Here is a 15,247-nt window from a genome sequence, read left to right as displayed (position 1 = left end):
ACTGTATTTACCGAAGTATTAATACCGTACAAACTGAAAAATCGTATAAACCGAACCATGTAAACCGAATAAACCGAACGCACAGGGTGACTCACAGCTACCCCCGGCACCCAAAAAAAAAACTAACAACTACAGTATCACCATACCATTGCGGCATCACCGCAGCAAAAGTATCAGACTTTGGATCAGATGGTTTCCCTTCTTTTATTCAAAAAATAATAAACACCGCAGCAAAATTATCGTCCATGTCACAAAGGTTAACACAGCAAAGAAGCGGAGCCAAAAGATGGTGATCATATTAAACATGGCATTTATATAGTGACAACGTCAATACATCAGACATAACATCAGTGCTAAACTGCTAGACTAGCTAAATCAGTAATCATAGAAATGACCAATGATCGAAATTAGATACGTACATAGGAAAGCACACCCATTGTGGTGCTTACTAATAGAATTCGCTAAATGAAGACAATCGTGAGCTCCGGGTACTGGTGCACTATATACAAACTTACCCCTGTCGCTTCTAGTATACCATAACTTTTGCTCCTGCTTCATGTCTTGGTTTTAGTCTGCTTGGTTGAGTGGCCTGTCTCGCGCTTGTGACGGCTGGAATCTGATACAAACCTGAACGTCTCTGCACACCCTGGCTCGCAGCAAACGTAGGGCCTGTCGCCGGTATGAACCCTGAGGTGCTCCGTCCTGGCCCATGCCCACTTGAAGGCCACGTCGCAGCCCTCCCACGGGCACTTGAGCGGCCGGTCGTCGGTGTGAACCTTGCGGTGCTGCAGCAGATACTTGTGCGTGAAGAACTTCTTCCCACAGCCCTCGACCGGGCAGATGTCACGCTCGTGCAGGGACAGTTCCTTTTTCGTGTCGAAGCTCATTGAGCAGCCGTCGATAGTGCAAGTGTACCCTTCCACGCGCATCGGATGATCTCTTGGAGTTGGAGCCCTCTCCTCTCCTGTAGCTTTCTTCAGTTGCTTCGTCGTTTCGGTGTGAACCTTGTGGTGCTGCAGCAGAAACTTGTGCGTGAAGAACTTCTTTCCACAGCCCTTGACCGGGCAGATGTCGAGCTCATGCAGGGACAGTTCATTTCTCGTGTCGAAGCTCATCGAACAGCCCTCGATGCTGCATGTGTACCCTTCGACGTGCATTGGATGATCTCTTGGAGTCCTCTCCTCTCCTGTGGCTTTCTTCAGTAGCTTCATCGTTTTGGTTCTGGTTCTGTGCTTACGCTGAGAAAACTCCAGCTTAGTGGCAGGGCCCACAGAAGGACCCCCCTTGGTGGCAGATGGGTGCTCCTCATCATCCTTTGCAGCAGTTGGAGCCATCATCTTGCTGTCTCCTTTACTCATGTTCATTTGCTTCTTTGCTTCAACCTCAATCTTCTTTGGTGGCCTTGTTCGCGAATGGGAGGTAGCCTTTGGCTTTGGACGGCAAGCATGACCATCATCCTCCTCTGTCATATCTGATTTTAGCCTGTTTGCTCTATCGGCAATCCTAGAGCTGACACGAGGAACCACTGCAGCTGGCGAGGGGTGGGACACATCAGCAATACCTTTTAATGGTTTCGAGCTGTGCCCCTCAGCTAGTCTGGGCCTCTTGGTGTCTATTGTTACCTCCACAGCCATGTTCCCCCTTTTCTTGCTTGATTTTGGTACATCTGTTATGGTGCCACTATTTCTTTTCGAGGCTTGCACTCCACTAGACTTGTCAGCCTCCTTCGCTTCACTGCTTTCAATTCTCTGAGCTAGGAATGGATGGACCTGGTTTGACATCCATGCTTTCCCACACCACCGGCCAGCCAAGACTACTTTCTTCTGCCTGTCTTGACTCCCCTCGCAATTTTCCCGTTTTACTGGTGAGTTGTCAGGAGAACTGCAGCCAAATGCCCTATAGATGACCCTGTTGTATGGTATTTGTTTGTTATGTAAAGGAGATTTGGCCAGATTTGCACTGTAGTAAAGATTGGTTCCCAGCTTTACAGCCCAATCACTGCTTGTTGGTATTGATTCCTCATCCTGCAGGAGCTCTTCTATCATCTTCCTGTCCTCCATGTTGGCTTCCCTGAAATGGATGTCCTTCCAGCCATGCTCAACTTCCATTTCTGCAGCTAACGACCTTGCTTCTGCTTCTATTTTAAGATATTCTGTACAAACCATAACAAACAAGTCAATTATGCTTTCAGAACCAAGAATCAGTATCATGAGCACCTCAAGCACAACAGGTCTAAATTTAATTCGTGACATTACCAACGTTGATGCGAGTATAATGTGCTTTTGAACAATAACTGCATTAACATATTCAAGTACAATCACAATGAGCCACTGCCCAGTCATACCGAGTAGATGAAGCATTAGAGAGGATGCCACAAGTTCAAAACGCATTAGATTTATAAAAAGGTGCATTGCACTCGATCATGATGAGTAAGCAGCTTGATGGCTAACCTGGACGACATAAAAGAATAACATGGGCCCCACCAATTGCTTGGAGTTGCTTCTCAACCTCGACAGCATGCTCAAGACAAAATACATGCATTCTCGATGAATCCTTATCAATTTTCACAATTGGTTTATTTAAGTTGTCCATCGTGGTTGTAGAGATCCTAGGGTCACCCACAGAGATTGCAGCGCTGTTACATCTAGCATCATTATCTGCACCGCTGGCATCAAGTGGCTCCTTCACAGTCTCTTTTGACCTTGACGGTTCAGGTTGAACCTTCTGTTCCATTGTCCAATAATTATTCTTTAGCTGAAAACCTTGAGACAGTGCCATCTTAAGTTGATATTTGTTTCTTGTGCGAACACCTCTTGGTCCATTCGAAATACCTGAGCCACCAATACACTGAGAGCTCTGGGATGATGGTCTTTGTTGGCATTTAATGCTACTTGAGAGAATCTTCGTTCCGTCTAATTCGCTGGAGTCATGAGAGACCTTAATTTTTTTGTTCCGATTATCTTCATCAGTGTCCGGTTGATTTCCATAAGCAGATGCCAGAAGATCAGGAGCAGAATTTCTAGTGACAGGTCCAGCATCATTGGCATATGGTTCAAAACTGGGTCCTGCATGTTGATCAGGAATACATACATTGCATCAGATAACACAAAAAATGTTGTAAGAGAAAGAAACTAAGATGAAATCCACTTTAGCATAGCAAATGAGCAAAAAAAAAAAACCAATTAGAGCTACACAAGTTACATCCATGTATGTTTGTCTCTACAAGCATCGAAGACATCTGCGACTGTTCTCTGTTTTGAATTAATGTGATAGTCCATTGGTCTCCTAGGAGATATGCTCATAAACTAATACTACCTCTGTTCCTAAATACTCCCTCCATTCCGAAATAGATGACTCAACTTTATACTAACTTTAGTACAAAGTTGGGTCATCTATTTTAGAACAGAGGGAGTATAAGTCTTTGTAGAGATTCCACTATGGAGTGAATCTACACTCTAAAATGCATCTATATACATCCGTATGTGGTCCATAGTGGAATCTCTACAAAGACTTATATTCCCTCTGTCCCAAAATAAGTGTCAACTTTGTACTAACTTCAGTCCAAAATTGTACTAAGCTTGAGACACTTATTTTGAGACGGAGGGAGTATTTAGGAACGGAGGGAGTATTACGCAATGAGCAATCAAATTTATCAAGTGGCACATTTTCCATGCAATAAGCAATGCATCCTGTAATTCTGGATACCGTCTCTGAAAGAATAACATACATTATTCTGTGGTGGGCAACGTAGCATGATCAAGGAATGGAAGTTTCAAGGCTATGCTCTTTTTTAGCTGTGAAATTTTAAAGAAGGTTATACGTTTCCAATAAAATAAAATCAGAAGGCCAAATCTGCATCCATTTTAACCACTGAATTCCGAATGGTCTAGTTATTTATTTACTTTTGAGAGTCCAAATGGTCTAGTTATAACTTCTAAGAGATTATAAAATCATAAATAATCTGTTGACTACTTCAAGAACTTATGCAAATATCAGTAACTCGGCGAATAAAGAAGCCCATGCTGATCAGGAAAAAGGGAAGACGAGTCAACATAAAAACTTGATGCTATATGTTGTAAAATATGTAACTTACGTAGAATGCCACCATTGGTCCCTTCACTTCCAGCTGCATTAGCCAGATGACTCCCACCAGAACCAACAAGCTGATCATTGATCGAATTATAATCAGAAGACATGAAGTATTTTGATGCACACTCTCTTGGTTTGATGACAGCAACACAGGAGAAACTTAAAATCCCACAGCTGACACAGGATAATAAGCCCTGATCTAAGAGCCCAGCAGCACTGATTACATCCTCCTTGTCACCTTCTGCATTATGTGAATCATGTGTACATCTTGACAACTTGGATTTAGGTATTAATTGGGATCTTGAACGCAAAGCTGAAAGAACAGGACCATCATGAGCATTTATAGGAAGAATAATACAAGAAGATCCATCATTCAGAAGACAACTAAGCAGTTCATTATCTTGAATAGCATTTTGGACAAATAACTTCTTGACCAATTGTCCCCCTTCACCCTTCTTCTTCTCCTTCAGTCTAGAACTGCGTGGTTCCATTGTCCCAATGGACGGGTCCCTAAATATATAACAGTTGGAAAACAATAAGTAAAAGGTCCACAAAAATATACAAAAAGCATTGCGCTGGGTGCCAATTCCAAGCACAGAAAGAGAGCTCCAAAGATATATACGTGAACAAAATTCCCAGATTGAAGCGTTGTCACTAAGTCATGGCTACTGTAAGACACAGAACGGAAAAATATACAACTTCCTTTCATGGTTACCAGACTATATCATTAAACTAGGGCTACTTTAAGACACACAAATGAAAAATATACTTCCTTGACTGGGTCAGAGAAACTTAAAGTGGAACATCAAATATTGTCAAGCACTGGTCACAGAACCATATATTATGATTTAACATACATGAAAGTTGCAGATTGCACACCTGCTGACCAATTATTTTCAGGTGAAAACATGATATAAGTTGGACAATAACAAGGAATTATAAGAACGGCATATTTTCTGTATTGAGGCAGGAAGCTAACAGAATATCTCATAAGAACAGTATGCATCATGAAGCATGCAATTTGTGTCAAATACCTGATGCACATTGACAGTGCAAGTTCGTAAAGCAGTTGATAGTGCGACAGCATGGGAGGTTGATTGATTGAGGCTCTCCTGACTGCTGCCTCTTTCGCTACTCTCAACCATTCAGGAGTAGCTATATTTGATGCCTCACCGCAGTTGAAACCTGCCCAAATCGAATTGGTCCACATGGGGTTATTATAAATTGCAAGAGCCAACAAAGTGATGGCCACGTAACAGCTAAAGTTCAGTTTTCCAATGGCATGCTAGAGGAACGAAGTACCCTCATGTGTTCACTAGAAATACACATCCTGCATTTGCATATTGCACACCAGCCTAGATGAGATGAATTGACGAAGGCCCCATGTCAAGATGCATAAACAAACTCAGGACAGGGATACGTTAATATAACTATATATAAACCCAGGGTCGTGCTTGCAAAAATCATCTAGCAAACCTATGTTTAACACAACTACAGGTTTTGGACATGATGTTTGGCACACACTGGACATGCATAATTGCGTATGCATGCATCAACCAGAAATGCAGTGTACGAAAGGAGAATTTTCCGTGATGTTAACTGGTGCGAGCGCTCACCATGGCTGAAACCGCAGTGATATGATCCTGGGAAGGTGACCACGAACTCCCCTGCATTCTGCACCAACCTGTTCCAATGCACAGAACCAGGCCCCCGTCAACAACCACACACACACACGTATCATCAGATCAAATCGTTCAAAATCGGGAGAGAGCAGCACCTGCAGCAGGGCACCCCCGAGCCGACGAGCAATTCAGGGGACAGCAGGGTCGTTTTCTGCCCCAGCGTCGCGAATGCTTCTGCACCGCAATTTGACGGAACCACCATGCAGTCAGAGCAACAGAGGACACGGCGGAACTAGCACAGGAAGCAACAAACGGCTGTCCTCACCTAGGGCGTTCACCTCCCCGGCGTAGCCGTGCACGCGCACGACGTCCTCGAAGGCGAGCGCGGCGTCGCGCGGCACCCCGTACCAGGTCTTGGCGGCGCCGAGGTGCATGTAGTTGAGGCTGTGGAGGTCGTGGTCCTCGACGTGCCAGGCGAACCAACTGAAGAGCATGCCGACGTAGAGCATGGGCGTGGTGACCCCAGGCACGTCCTCGCGCATGAACCGCAGCAGCGATCCGGGGCCCCTGGCGGCGGCGCGCATGTTCCAGGCCGTCTCCCCGACGTGCGCGGGCTGGGGGTTTCCGGGGCGCGCGGCGCAGGGGGGGAAGCCGGAGCCGGGCATGTCGCTGGCGTAGTCGACGGTGACGGGGCGGTCGGCGGAGGCGGCGCGCCAGAAGAGCGCCTCGTGGTCGAGCGGGGAGAGGCGGTCGCCCTGGAGGTGCCTGGAGGCGGGGACGCCGAGGCGGGCGAGGAGCGGGCCGCGCGCGGCGGCGGCCCGGGACTCGAACTGCGGGAGCGTGTAGCGGCGCGCGGAGAGCCAGACGGTCTGGAGCGCTGGGCGCGGGCGGCGCGGGCAGAGGCCGAGGTACTGGTGGCGGACGGGGAAGGACGGGGGCTGCGCGTGGTCGTCGGCGTCGGCCTTGTCGTTGGCGGCGAGGGAGCGGGCGATGTTGGCGAGGGTGGCCTTGCGGGGCGGGCGCGCGCAGGGCGGCACGACCTTGCAGATGCCGAAGGGCGCCGCGGCGGGCTCGATCCTGAGCAGGTAGGCGACGGGGTCCGCGAACTCGGCCGCCGTGGGGCGGAACTCCGGCGCCAGCGGCAGGGCCCTCAGCCACGGCGGCACCGCGTCGCTCGACGCCCCGGGCGGCGACGACGGCATCGCGCTCGGCGGGCGGTTTCCGCTCAGACGCTACACGCGCATTGGGGTGGGGTGGGGAGGCGGGGCAGAGGGGAGGAGCGGAGAGGTTTTGCCGTTTTGGGGCCCGGGGGTTTGCGTGGAGCGCAGAGGAGGAAGGCGGAGGGGAGGGGAAGGGCGCGTCCAAAGTAAAGCCTGCGCGCTTTTGCCGAACCGCAGCGGTTGGTTCGTCGTGGCTGTGGACTCGAGTCTTGGTTGGGTCGTTTGCCCGTCCGTCTGTGGTTACCGGCTTACCACTGTGCGCCGGTGGCGCGGTAAGTCGGTAACTACACGTGCGCGGTTTCTTTCTCGCTTGCGGTTGGTTGGGGCCTTCGCGGAGAACTGCATCCTCCCAGTCACAGAAATACGTAACGGCCCTTTCATCAGAAAGAAAAAAACGTAACGGCGCCCAGTGCCATTTTCCTTTTCTTTTCCCCTAATAACGAAGATGCCTTGCCATTTTTGGCCAAACAAATGCGCCAGTTTCTTTTCAGTAGAGATGATTGATGATTCGACCAAAAGGTAAAAAAAAAAATGGTACCGTTGGAACTTGGAAATTGACACGGATTTCTTCATGTGAGAGGGCAAGTATTCTTCTACGAACAAAATGTGGGTCCTCGGCCCCGGACTATAAGCAAGATCTACCACATACTGTAATAAGTTACAGGTTTACACGCGCGCAGGTAGACTAGACCCCCTCCTACTCGCCTGCCTAGGATGCCACTATCTACCATACCTTCCGTCACCTGTCAAACTCCGTGGGATGATCGATGACGATACCAGGCGTGAAGAAAGCCAGCGATGCTTTGCAGCCTGTCACCGATGATGGATTGATGGATGGATCAAAGACTTCAGGAGGTCGTCGCCTGGGACTGGGAGGCGAGGAACGCCGAGTACTTGGCCCGCTCCACCTTGTAGCGTTTCAGCTCTTTGATCGCCGCCAGCAGCACATGCAAGCACACTGGCGCAAAGAATGGCTGCAAATTAAAAATAAAGTCAATTTACAGGGCAGCTTGTGTGGACTTCCAAGTCTTCAACGACGCTCCATTCATGGTTAAATCTATACTAATCCTGTATTATTAGACAACACTTCAAAGGTGGAACTGTTGAAGGAACATGGGAGTTACCCGTGTACAGCTTTCGCTCAACATCACGACTCACATAAGAGGAGGTGGCTACGGCTGCTGACTACAATGCTATAGCCTTGCTTTAAAATCCAAGGTTGAAGAATGTAGCAATAACACTAGTTTATTTTTACTTTTTTGTTTAGGACAAACAATTCGAAAGTACCAACCTGCCAAACGTAAACTTAAGTGAGGTCTATAGTTCAGTGAATACTAACCATGTAAATGGCGAAGTAGTGCTCCACGGAAGCATAACTGATTGACATAATGGACGGATGGAAAAATGCGTCCTCAGCCAAAGCCCTTGCTCTCGTTGCAGACACTGCACAACAGCATAGTGTTAATAAAACCTTTACAGTCTCCACGTAACATGTGCAATAAAATGTGTGCCAAACTTGCCTGCAGAAGAGTCACCTATTCCAAGAGTGGCGTTCCTTTGAGCTAAGCTTGCGGCTTCAAGTGAAAGCTCTACCTGGAAAACATTACTTGACAGACGTCAGAAAAAACCTGACCTCACTATGAACTTATGAAGTGATTTTATACTATAACTACGTGAAGAACTAGAGATAATAACAATGGACTCCATGAATGTTCAGGGTCTTTATACTATAACTACGTGAAGAACTAGAGATAATAACAATGGACTCCATGAATGTTCAGGGTCATGAGGCATGTGGAGTTTTGTCTGAATATTCTGCTGCTTACCCAGAGTTAAAAACAGTAGCAGAAAAATAAATAAAGAAGTACTGCTACAGATGGCCGTGAACTATCCATTCAGCAAGAGTGGTAGAGGAACAAACCTGCCTCCCAATTTCATCCATAACAATCATTCTTGGGAGCGATTGGACCTGTCAACAGAAACAACATTCGTCGGCATCTGTGTGAAGAACAACAATTTATATTATCTCATTCAGAAATTCTGATGTAATACCAAGCTGGAAAGAGATTCCAAGGTGGCGACACATGACAAAAGGTTGGAACATGCATGATGTCTGTATAGTAAATCCAATTCCCTGTGAGAGTTATGAAACAAGAAACCAATAATAATTGTTAAGAGTCTTCGAAGATAACTCCTGTAAAGAACCTTAGAGATCAACAGGTTCAACAGTTAACCAAAAACTAAGTGTCTGAACTTAGAACGGCTGTGACCTTGAACCGTGTAGTTATAAAGTATAAAAAATAGACAGACTTTCCCGCACCAATTACAAAGTAATCATATAATTCCAGATATGATATTTAGACAAGCACTGAACTTGATGAATGTGTTCCCTGATATTATGCATACTACAATGCCGATGATTTGGAAATCTGAAAACTGTTTTAACAAGAATTTGATAACAATGATGCCAAATATGTTCTCAAGTCCGATGTGACTACAGATAAACAAAATATGCAATCCGGATTTTGTGAAATCATGCTGTCATAACAAAATGATTTTGTGTCATGGTATCCTATTAAAAAAGCAGGGTGATATGCTCACCATTGCGCAAACCCCTTTTCACTAACTAGGAATTTAGTTGCCACATCCATGCCTTGTGCATGATAGTTTGGTTTTAGACCAAATAACTGTCTTAGCTGCCCAATGAAGATTTCCAGAGTCTCCATAAGTTCCTGTTGCACATCAATGCTTCAGCGTACAATGAACTTGCAAACATATAAGAAGGCAAAGACAATAGATGATGAATTCTACACACCTGTGATGACATTTGTCTCTGAGTCCCATGCGCCTTCTTTGAACCAAGTGAACAGCCTGGTGGGTTCCAAATAACAACACCTCCCCACATCTACATAATAGGATAACACTGTCAAGAAAAATGGTAAGCTGGACAGCACAAGAAAGGTGCATAGTACTTACTGGGGAAATAAATGCATTAGTTTTCGAAAGCTCCCCATCTGGAAGCTGCAAATACAAAGGGCATTCCCTTGCAGATGGAATATACCTGTTCATTATAGAACAAGCAGTTCAGATGACTAATGACCATCCACAAAGTTCATAAAATATATATTACACTTAGTATTCAGAAACTTTTAAGATATTATCCTATGTCTGCGTATGCTTGGAAAACCAGAATACTGGATTAAAATACGACATATTCTGTAAAGGGTGCTGTTTAGTGAAACAGAAAAAAAATAACTATCCAGCAATGGGGACAGAGCATCATCAAAAGACAATGGGATCACATATATCTACCAGCAGTTTGGCAGATGAAAAGTGAGTATGATCACAAAATGAAGCAAATTCAGAGTAGCAAGCCAGCATTGTCCTACTTGTATTTTTCTGTAATATGTTTAAGAACATTGATCATATCATGACATGTGTTGCAAAGTAAAGAGCAGAAAAAGTTCAAAGATGCGGATGTGATCTAAATAAACATACACCACAAACTGAAGAACTTTTGATCGTCCTGTAGCTGAAATCGATGTATCCAAGTGCCACTCATTTGAGTTTACCTATCAATTTGATTGCACCGCTAAATTAGTACAGCTGACACTTAAAAAAGCAGGCATTAACAAGCAGTTATCCAAATAAAGAAGCAATGGGCAAGACTAGATTTCATATGCAGACTAAGTCAGAAACATACAAAGAAAGGAATGTCTCCCATACTAAGGACATTGCCCCCCAATTTATCGTCAGAATAAGAATAGGACGACTTCGGAGTGTGGTAGAGAACCTGGAAAGAACACGGGAAGTTGTATAGTACTTATTAAAATTGACACCTTTAGAAGAGATAGAGGAGGCAAGCTTGGCCCAAACAAGGCAAAAAAGCACCTGACTCTCTATATTGATATCAGCAACTGGTTGCAGGGCCTCGACCACAGGAGTAAGGATTCTCTCGCCAATATTTTTGAACTCCCTGCATGTGGGAGGCTTAAGTGTAAAGTAAAGTTTCTAACAGCAGCAGCAATAATAGCATGTACTAGTTTGAACAAAAACCACGACAAGAATTATGGAACGAAGGGAGTACTAGCTAACTACAACCAAATAAACTGCAATTGATTCTAAACGAGGGAGCTAACAGATGTCTATAGTCAGTGCTGACATATGTTCCCATAATTCCTCAGTAATATTACTGTCATTGTACTTTATTTAAACAAATGTATCACATCACAGGACAAAGTTATATTTGAACCCATAGCAGACATGCAGCAATAACTTGAATTACATAATGTAATGTTTCTGTTCTTACCAATCATAGACCCAATCATTTGGATCAGCATTCAACAAGCTGAATGAAAGAACAACATTCCCATCTGAACCAACTGGCATGAACTCGCCTTTCCCAATGCCTGTCTCACCCTCTTCAATACCACCATTCATGAAATACTTGATGAACACCTTGCTAATAAGTGACACAGCCTCGGCCTCATCGACCTTCCCAACAACCCAAGCATGACGGTGCTTTCCAATCACAACCCTCGTCCCCTTTCCATCATCATCCTCAGCAATGACAATAGTGTAAACCTTCATCCCATCCCCATCACCACCACCCAATGCAGAGTGCAGCAATTCATCGAACACCTCATCATCATGGAACGAGTCTGCAGCGCTCACCAAGCCGCATCGCCAAGGCGAAGCGGCAGCCGCGCTGCTGGTGCAGCCACCGTCCGACTGGACGGTGACTGACACGGAGATGTTCCCGGCAGTAGAAGACGCGGGAAGGAGGTGGTGCTGGGTCGAGATTGCCCGCTCGAGCTGATCGGCAAGGGAGGCGACGGGGGAGCCAGGGCCGGAGCGGAGGAAGACCGCGTGGAGACCGCAGGGGAAGGAGGGAGGGTGCGACTGGAGGCGGCGGGACAGGTCGGCGATTGCATCGGAGGGCAGCGGCGACCGGTGGATCTCGGTGGATTTGAGCAGCAAGGGCAGTCCTACGGAGAGAGAAAGCGAGATGCGCGCGGGTTACACGAAGAAGAGAAGAGAAAAAAAAAGGCCTAGAACTATGGAGATTTGGGGAGGTGGGGGGTAGTACCGACGAGGAAGGAGAGGAGGACCGAGGCGGTGAGGACGAGACGCTTCGTGCCGGGCTTCCTCGTGCGCGGCGGCGGCTCGTCCCCGCTGGTGGCGGTGGGCGAGGGAGGGGACGAGAGGAGAGAGGATTCCTCGGCGCCGGAAGACGAAGGTAGCGGTGGGGTCTCGTCGCCGGCGATCTCCGCCATTTTTCGAGTGGCCGGAATTGGGGAAGGGATCAGCTGGCTTTGCCGGTACAGTAGTTAGCCTGCTGAACTGAAATATGGGCCCGCGGTGCGGCCGGCTATACATTTTTTTTCCCAAAGAGTGTGATGGGCCGAGGAGGGAGAAACGGAGCTGCCCAAAAGCGCGAGAAGAACTTCCAAAGGCCTCGCCCTCGCCGAGAAGCCCAACCGTGAGGCCTGCCCAAGCAGAAGAAGAACTTCCAAAGGCATTCCTAACCCTCGGAAGGTGTTCCCAGTAGCAAATGCTCCTTGTGTGAACAGTGAAAAAAAAATCAAAAAAATCTGAATTTTTTTTTTGGCATACTTTCGCAAATGTTTGTTATGCATGCAAAATTTCATCGGAAAATCACATTGATGGAAGGCATGGTAAAAAAAAAATTGATGCTATGAAAATGTTACTTACAAAAGCATTTTCGAGCTTCGATTTTATTTTTTTGGCACGACTTCCACCAATGTAATTTCGCGATGAAATTTTGCATGCACGACAAACATTTGCGAAAGTATGCCAAAAAATTTTCAGATTTTTTTGCATTTTTTTCTATTTTTTTATTTTACTGTTCACACCAGGAGCATTTGCTTCTGGGTGTAGAATGGCACTTTCGGTTTTAAATGGCATCTCACATGAATCTATGGGGAGTTGAAAATAGAAAAGACGACAAATACGTGGAAACTGATGCGGACGTTGCGCATGCAGGAGTCTTTGCCATGGATCTTCATAGGGGATTTATTGAGGTGACGCTCAACTATGAAAAACATGGGGGTTATCCCGTAATCATGTATACATGCAAAACTTTTGTGATGCTCTTATGTTTTGTCATTTGCAGGACCTCTGTTTCGGGGATGATATTTTTACTTGCAGGAATAGTAACTACATAGCTGATGGTTATATTCGGGAATGTCTTGAAAGATCCAGCAATTACTGGCATTTTCATTGATCATAGCAGAAAGCAGCGGGAAACAACAATGATGGTGAAGATCCTAGGATCATAGTTTTAGGGTTTTCCACGCATGGCCAAGAACCCTAAATCAAGAGGGTTTGTCTCTCAAGGGGGGTCCGATGGAGTTGATAGAGTTATTGCCACACCTACCTGGTGCGTTCGTTTCCTTGGGTATAAGGTAGTAGATGGATTTCTTGAGCATTCAGATCACATGCCAGTTATCCTACATGTTGATAGGAAGGCAAAGGTTTTTTTTAAGAAAAACAGGAAGACCCTTGACCTCTGCATTTGGACGATGCATACAACTATTTTATTAATTATTGAAACAAAATCTTACAAAGTCATACAACAGTAAAACTAAAGCTACCGTCTACGTAGCATCTGTCGCAACTCCTATCCAGTTGATGAAGGGGCGCTGATAGTCTGGGCCTAATACCAAACAGACATCGCGGCCAAACCTAACATCTAAGACCATCAGTCCGACGTGTTCCTCAACCAGCACGCCTGCCGGGTATGAGGCCGTCGCAGCCACCTACCACCAATCCATCTTCAGAGTTGTACTGCTGCATGTACCTTGCCTGGTTTAGCTGCCGCCGACGCCATCACGACACCAGACATCGTCATCCTCCTGCGCGAGTCCATCTCCGCGCATCGGGCGCCGAGTCTCCACTGCGCCACGCCGCCGAGATCCGCCGTCATCAATGGGCAAGATGAAACACCGCTCCTCCTCTTGTCCCCTCCAACCAGCACTAGCTTCAAAACGATACCCTGATACGTCTCCAATGTATCTATAATTTTTTATTGTTCCATGCTATATTATATTCTGTTTTGGACATTATTGGGCTTTATTATACACTTTTATATTATTTTTGGAACTAACCTATTAACCGGAGGCCCAACCCAGAATTGCTGTTTTTTTGCCTATTTTAGAGTTTCGCAGAAAAAGAATATCAAACGGAGTCCAAACGGAATGAAACCTTCGGGAACGTGATTTTCGGAACAAACATGATCCAGAGGACTTGGACCCTACGTCAAGCAATCAATGAGGAAGGCACGAGGTAGGGGGGGCGCCTACCCCCCAGGCGCGCCCTCCACCCTCGTGGGCCCCCTGTTGCTCCACCGACGTAGTCCTTCCTCCTATATATACCTATGTACCCCCAAACTACCAGATACGGAGCCAAACCCTAATTCCACCGCCGTAACTTTCTGTATCCAGGAGATCCCATCTTGGGGCCTTTTCCGGAGCTCCGTCGGAGGGGGCATCGATCACGGAGGGCTTCTACATCAACACCATAGCCCTTCCGATGAAGTGTGAGTAGTTTACTTCGGACCTATGGGTCCATAGTTATTAGCTAGATGGCTTCTTCTCTCTTTTTGGATCTCAATACAAAGTTCTCCCCCTCTCTTATGGAGTCTATTCGATGTAGTCTTCTTTTGCGGTGTGTTTGTTGAGACCGATGAATTATGGGTTGATGATCAAGTTTATCTATGAACATTATTTGAATCTTCTCTGAATTCTTTTATGTATGATTGGTTATCTTTGCAAGTCTCTTTGAATTATCAATTTGGTTTGGCCTATTAGATTGATCTTTCTTGCAATGGGAGAAGTGCTTAGCTTTGGGTTCAATCTTGCGGTGTCCTTTCTCAGTGACAGTAGGTGATGAAGATATGTACCTAGGGTAGGGTCATAGGCCTGACCTAGACACCCTCCCTTAGGACGTCATCCTCAAACCAGAAGCATTCGAAGAGGAGTCATCATCCACTCGACCATGAGGACTTCCACTCGGAAGACTTGAAGTCACTCGACCGTGGAGATTGTCACTCGACCACCAGAAGGTCTAAGGTCACTCCGAACTGCAACGGTCGAGCATCACCTCATAGCTTTAATGGCCATTATGTCTCTTTATTTACTAGCATTACCAGTAACGTCTCCCCTTTAATGTACCTTAAACCCTTTGTAACGTGGGCTGGCTAGGGTCCTGGCGCACTCTATATAAGCCACCCTCCTCCACAGGCACAAGGGTTCGCTTCTTTTGTAAACTCACACACACACATAATCCAGTCGA

The 15,247-nt window shown here is 46.2% G+C and overlaps 2 protein-coding genes across 2 annotated transcripts; both read right to left on the bottom strand.

The window, feature by feature from the left end:
• Positions 1–276: 276 nt before the first annotated feature.
• LOC123062980 (lysine-specific demethylase JMJ705) lies at positions 277–7,019 on the bottom strand. The gene is made up of 7 exons (XM_044486683.1): positions 6,037–7,019; positions 5,867–5,945; positions 5,706–5,773; positions 5,124–5,274; positions 4,094–4,599; positions 2,451–3,065; positions 277–2,152 (listed from the first exon to the last, which is right to left on the bottom strand). The coding sequence occupies exons 1-7, from the start codon at positions 6,911–6,913 to the stop codon at positions 555–557; spliced, it is 3,894 nt and encodes a 1,297-aa protein (XP_044342618.1). The 5' UTR covers positions 6,914–7,019; the 3' UTR covers positions 277–554.
• Positions 7,020–7,478: 459 nt separating this feature from the next.
• On the bottom strand, positions 7,479–12,280 carry LOC123062981 (GPI transamidase component PIG-S). The gene is made up of 13 exons (XM_044486684.1): positions 12,021–12,280; positions 11,241–11,919; positions 10,823–10,907; positions 10,635–10,724; positions 10,430–10,503; positions 9,908–9,992; positions 9,747–9,836; positions 9,533–9,663; positions 8,984–9,065; positions 8,853–8,900; positions 8,452–8,524; positions 8,271–8,374; positions 7,479–7,905 (listed from the first exon to the last, which is right to left on the bottom strand). Exons 1-13 carry the CDS (start codon positions 12,205–12,207, stop codon positions 7,780–7,782), a joined length of 1,854 nt encoding a protein of 617 aa, XP_044342619.1. The 5' UTR covers positions 12,208–12,280; the 3' UTR covers positions 7,479–7,779.
• Between the last annotated feature and the right edge of the window lie 2,967 nt (positions 12,281–15,247).

This window comes from Triticum aestivum, chromosome 3A, assembly GCF_018294505.1.
Source record: "Triticum aestivum cultivar Chinese Spring chromosome 3A, IWGSC CS RefSeq v2.1, whole genome shotgun sequence".
Taxonomy (NCBI): Eukaryota; Viridiplantae; Streptophyta; class Magnoliopsida; order Poales; family Poaceae; genus Triticum; species Triticum aestivum.
This window is presented reverse-complemented; position numbering and strand designations above follow the sequence as displayed.

Coding starts and splice junctions, on each gene's coding strand:
- LOC123062981 (XM_044486684.1), bottom strand. CDS start 12,207: ATGGCGGAGATCGCCGGCGACGAGACCCCACCGCTACCTTCGTCTTCC. Junction 9,837..9,907: donor CTAATGCATTTATTTCCCCA/GTAAGTACTATG, acceptor CCTATTATGTAG/ATGTGGGGAGGTGTTGTTAT. Junction 8,525..8,852: donor TGGATGAAATTGGGAGGCAG/GTTTGTTCCTCT, acceptor AATGTTTTCCAG/GTAGAGCTTTCACTTGAAGC.
- LOC123062980 (XM_044486683.1), bottom strand. CDS start 6,913: ATGCCGTCGTCGCCGCCCGGGGCGTCGAGCGACGCGGTGCCGCCGTGG. Junction 3,066..4,093: donor GACCAATGGTGGCATTCTAC/GTAAGTTACATA, acceptor ATCAACATGCAG/GACCCAGTTTTGAACCATAT. Junction 2,153..2,450: donor TATTCTTTTATGTCGTCCAG/GTTAGCCATCAA, acceptor TGGTTTGTACAG/AATATCTTAAAATAGAAGCA.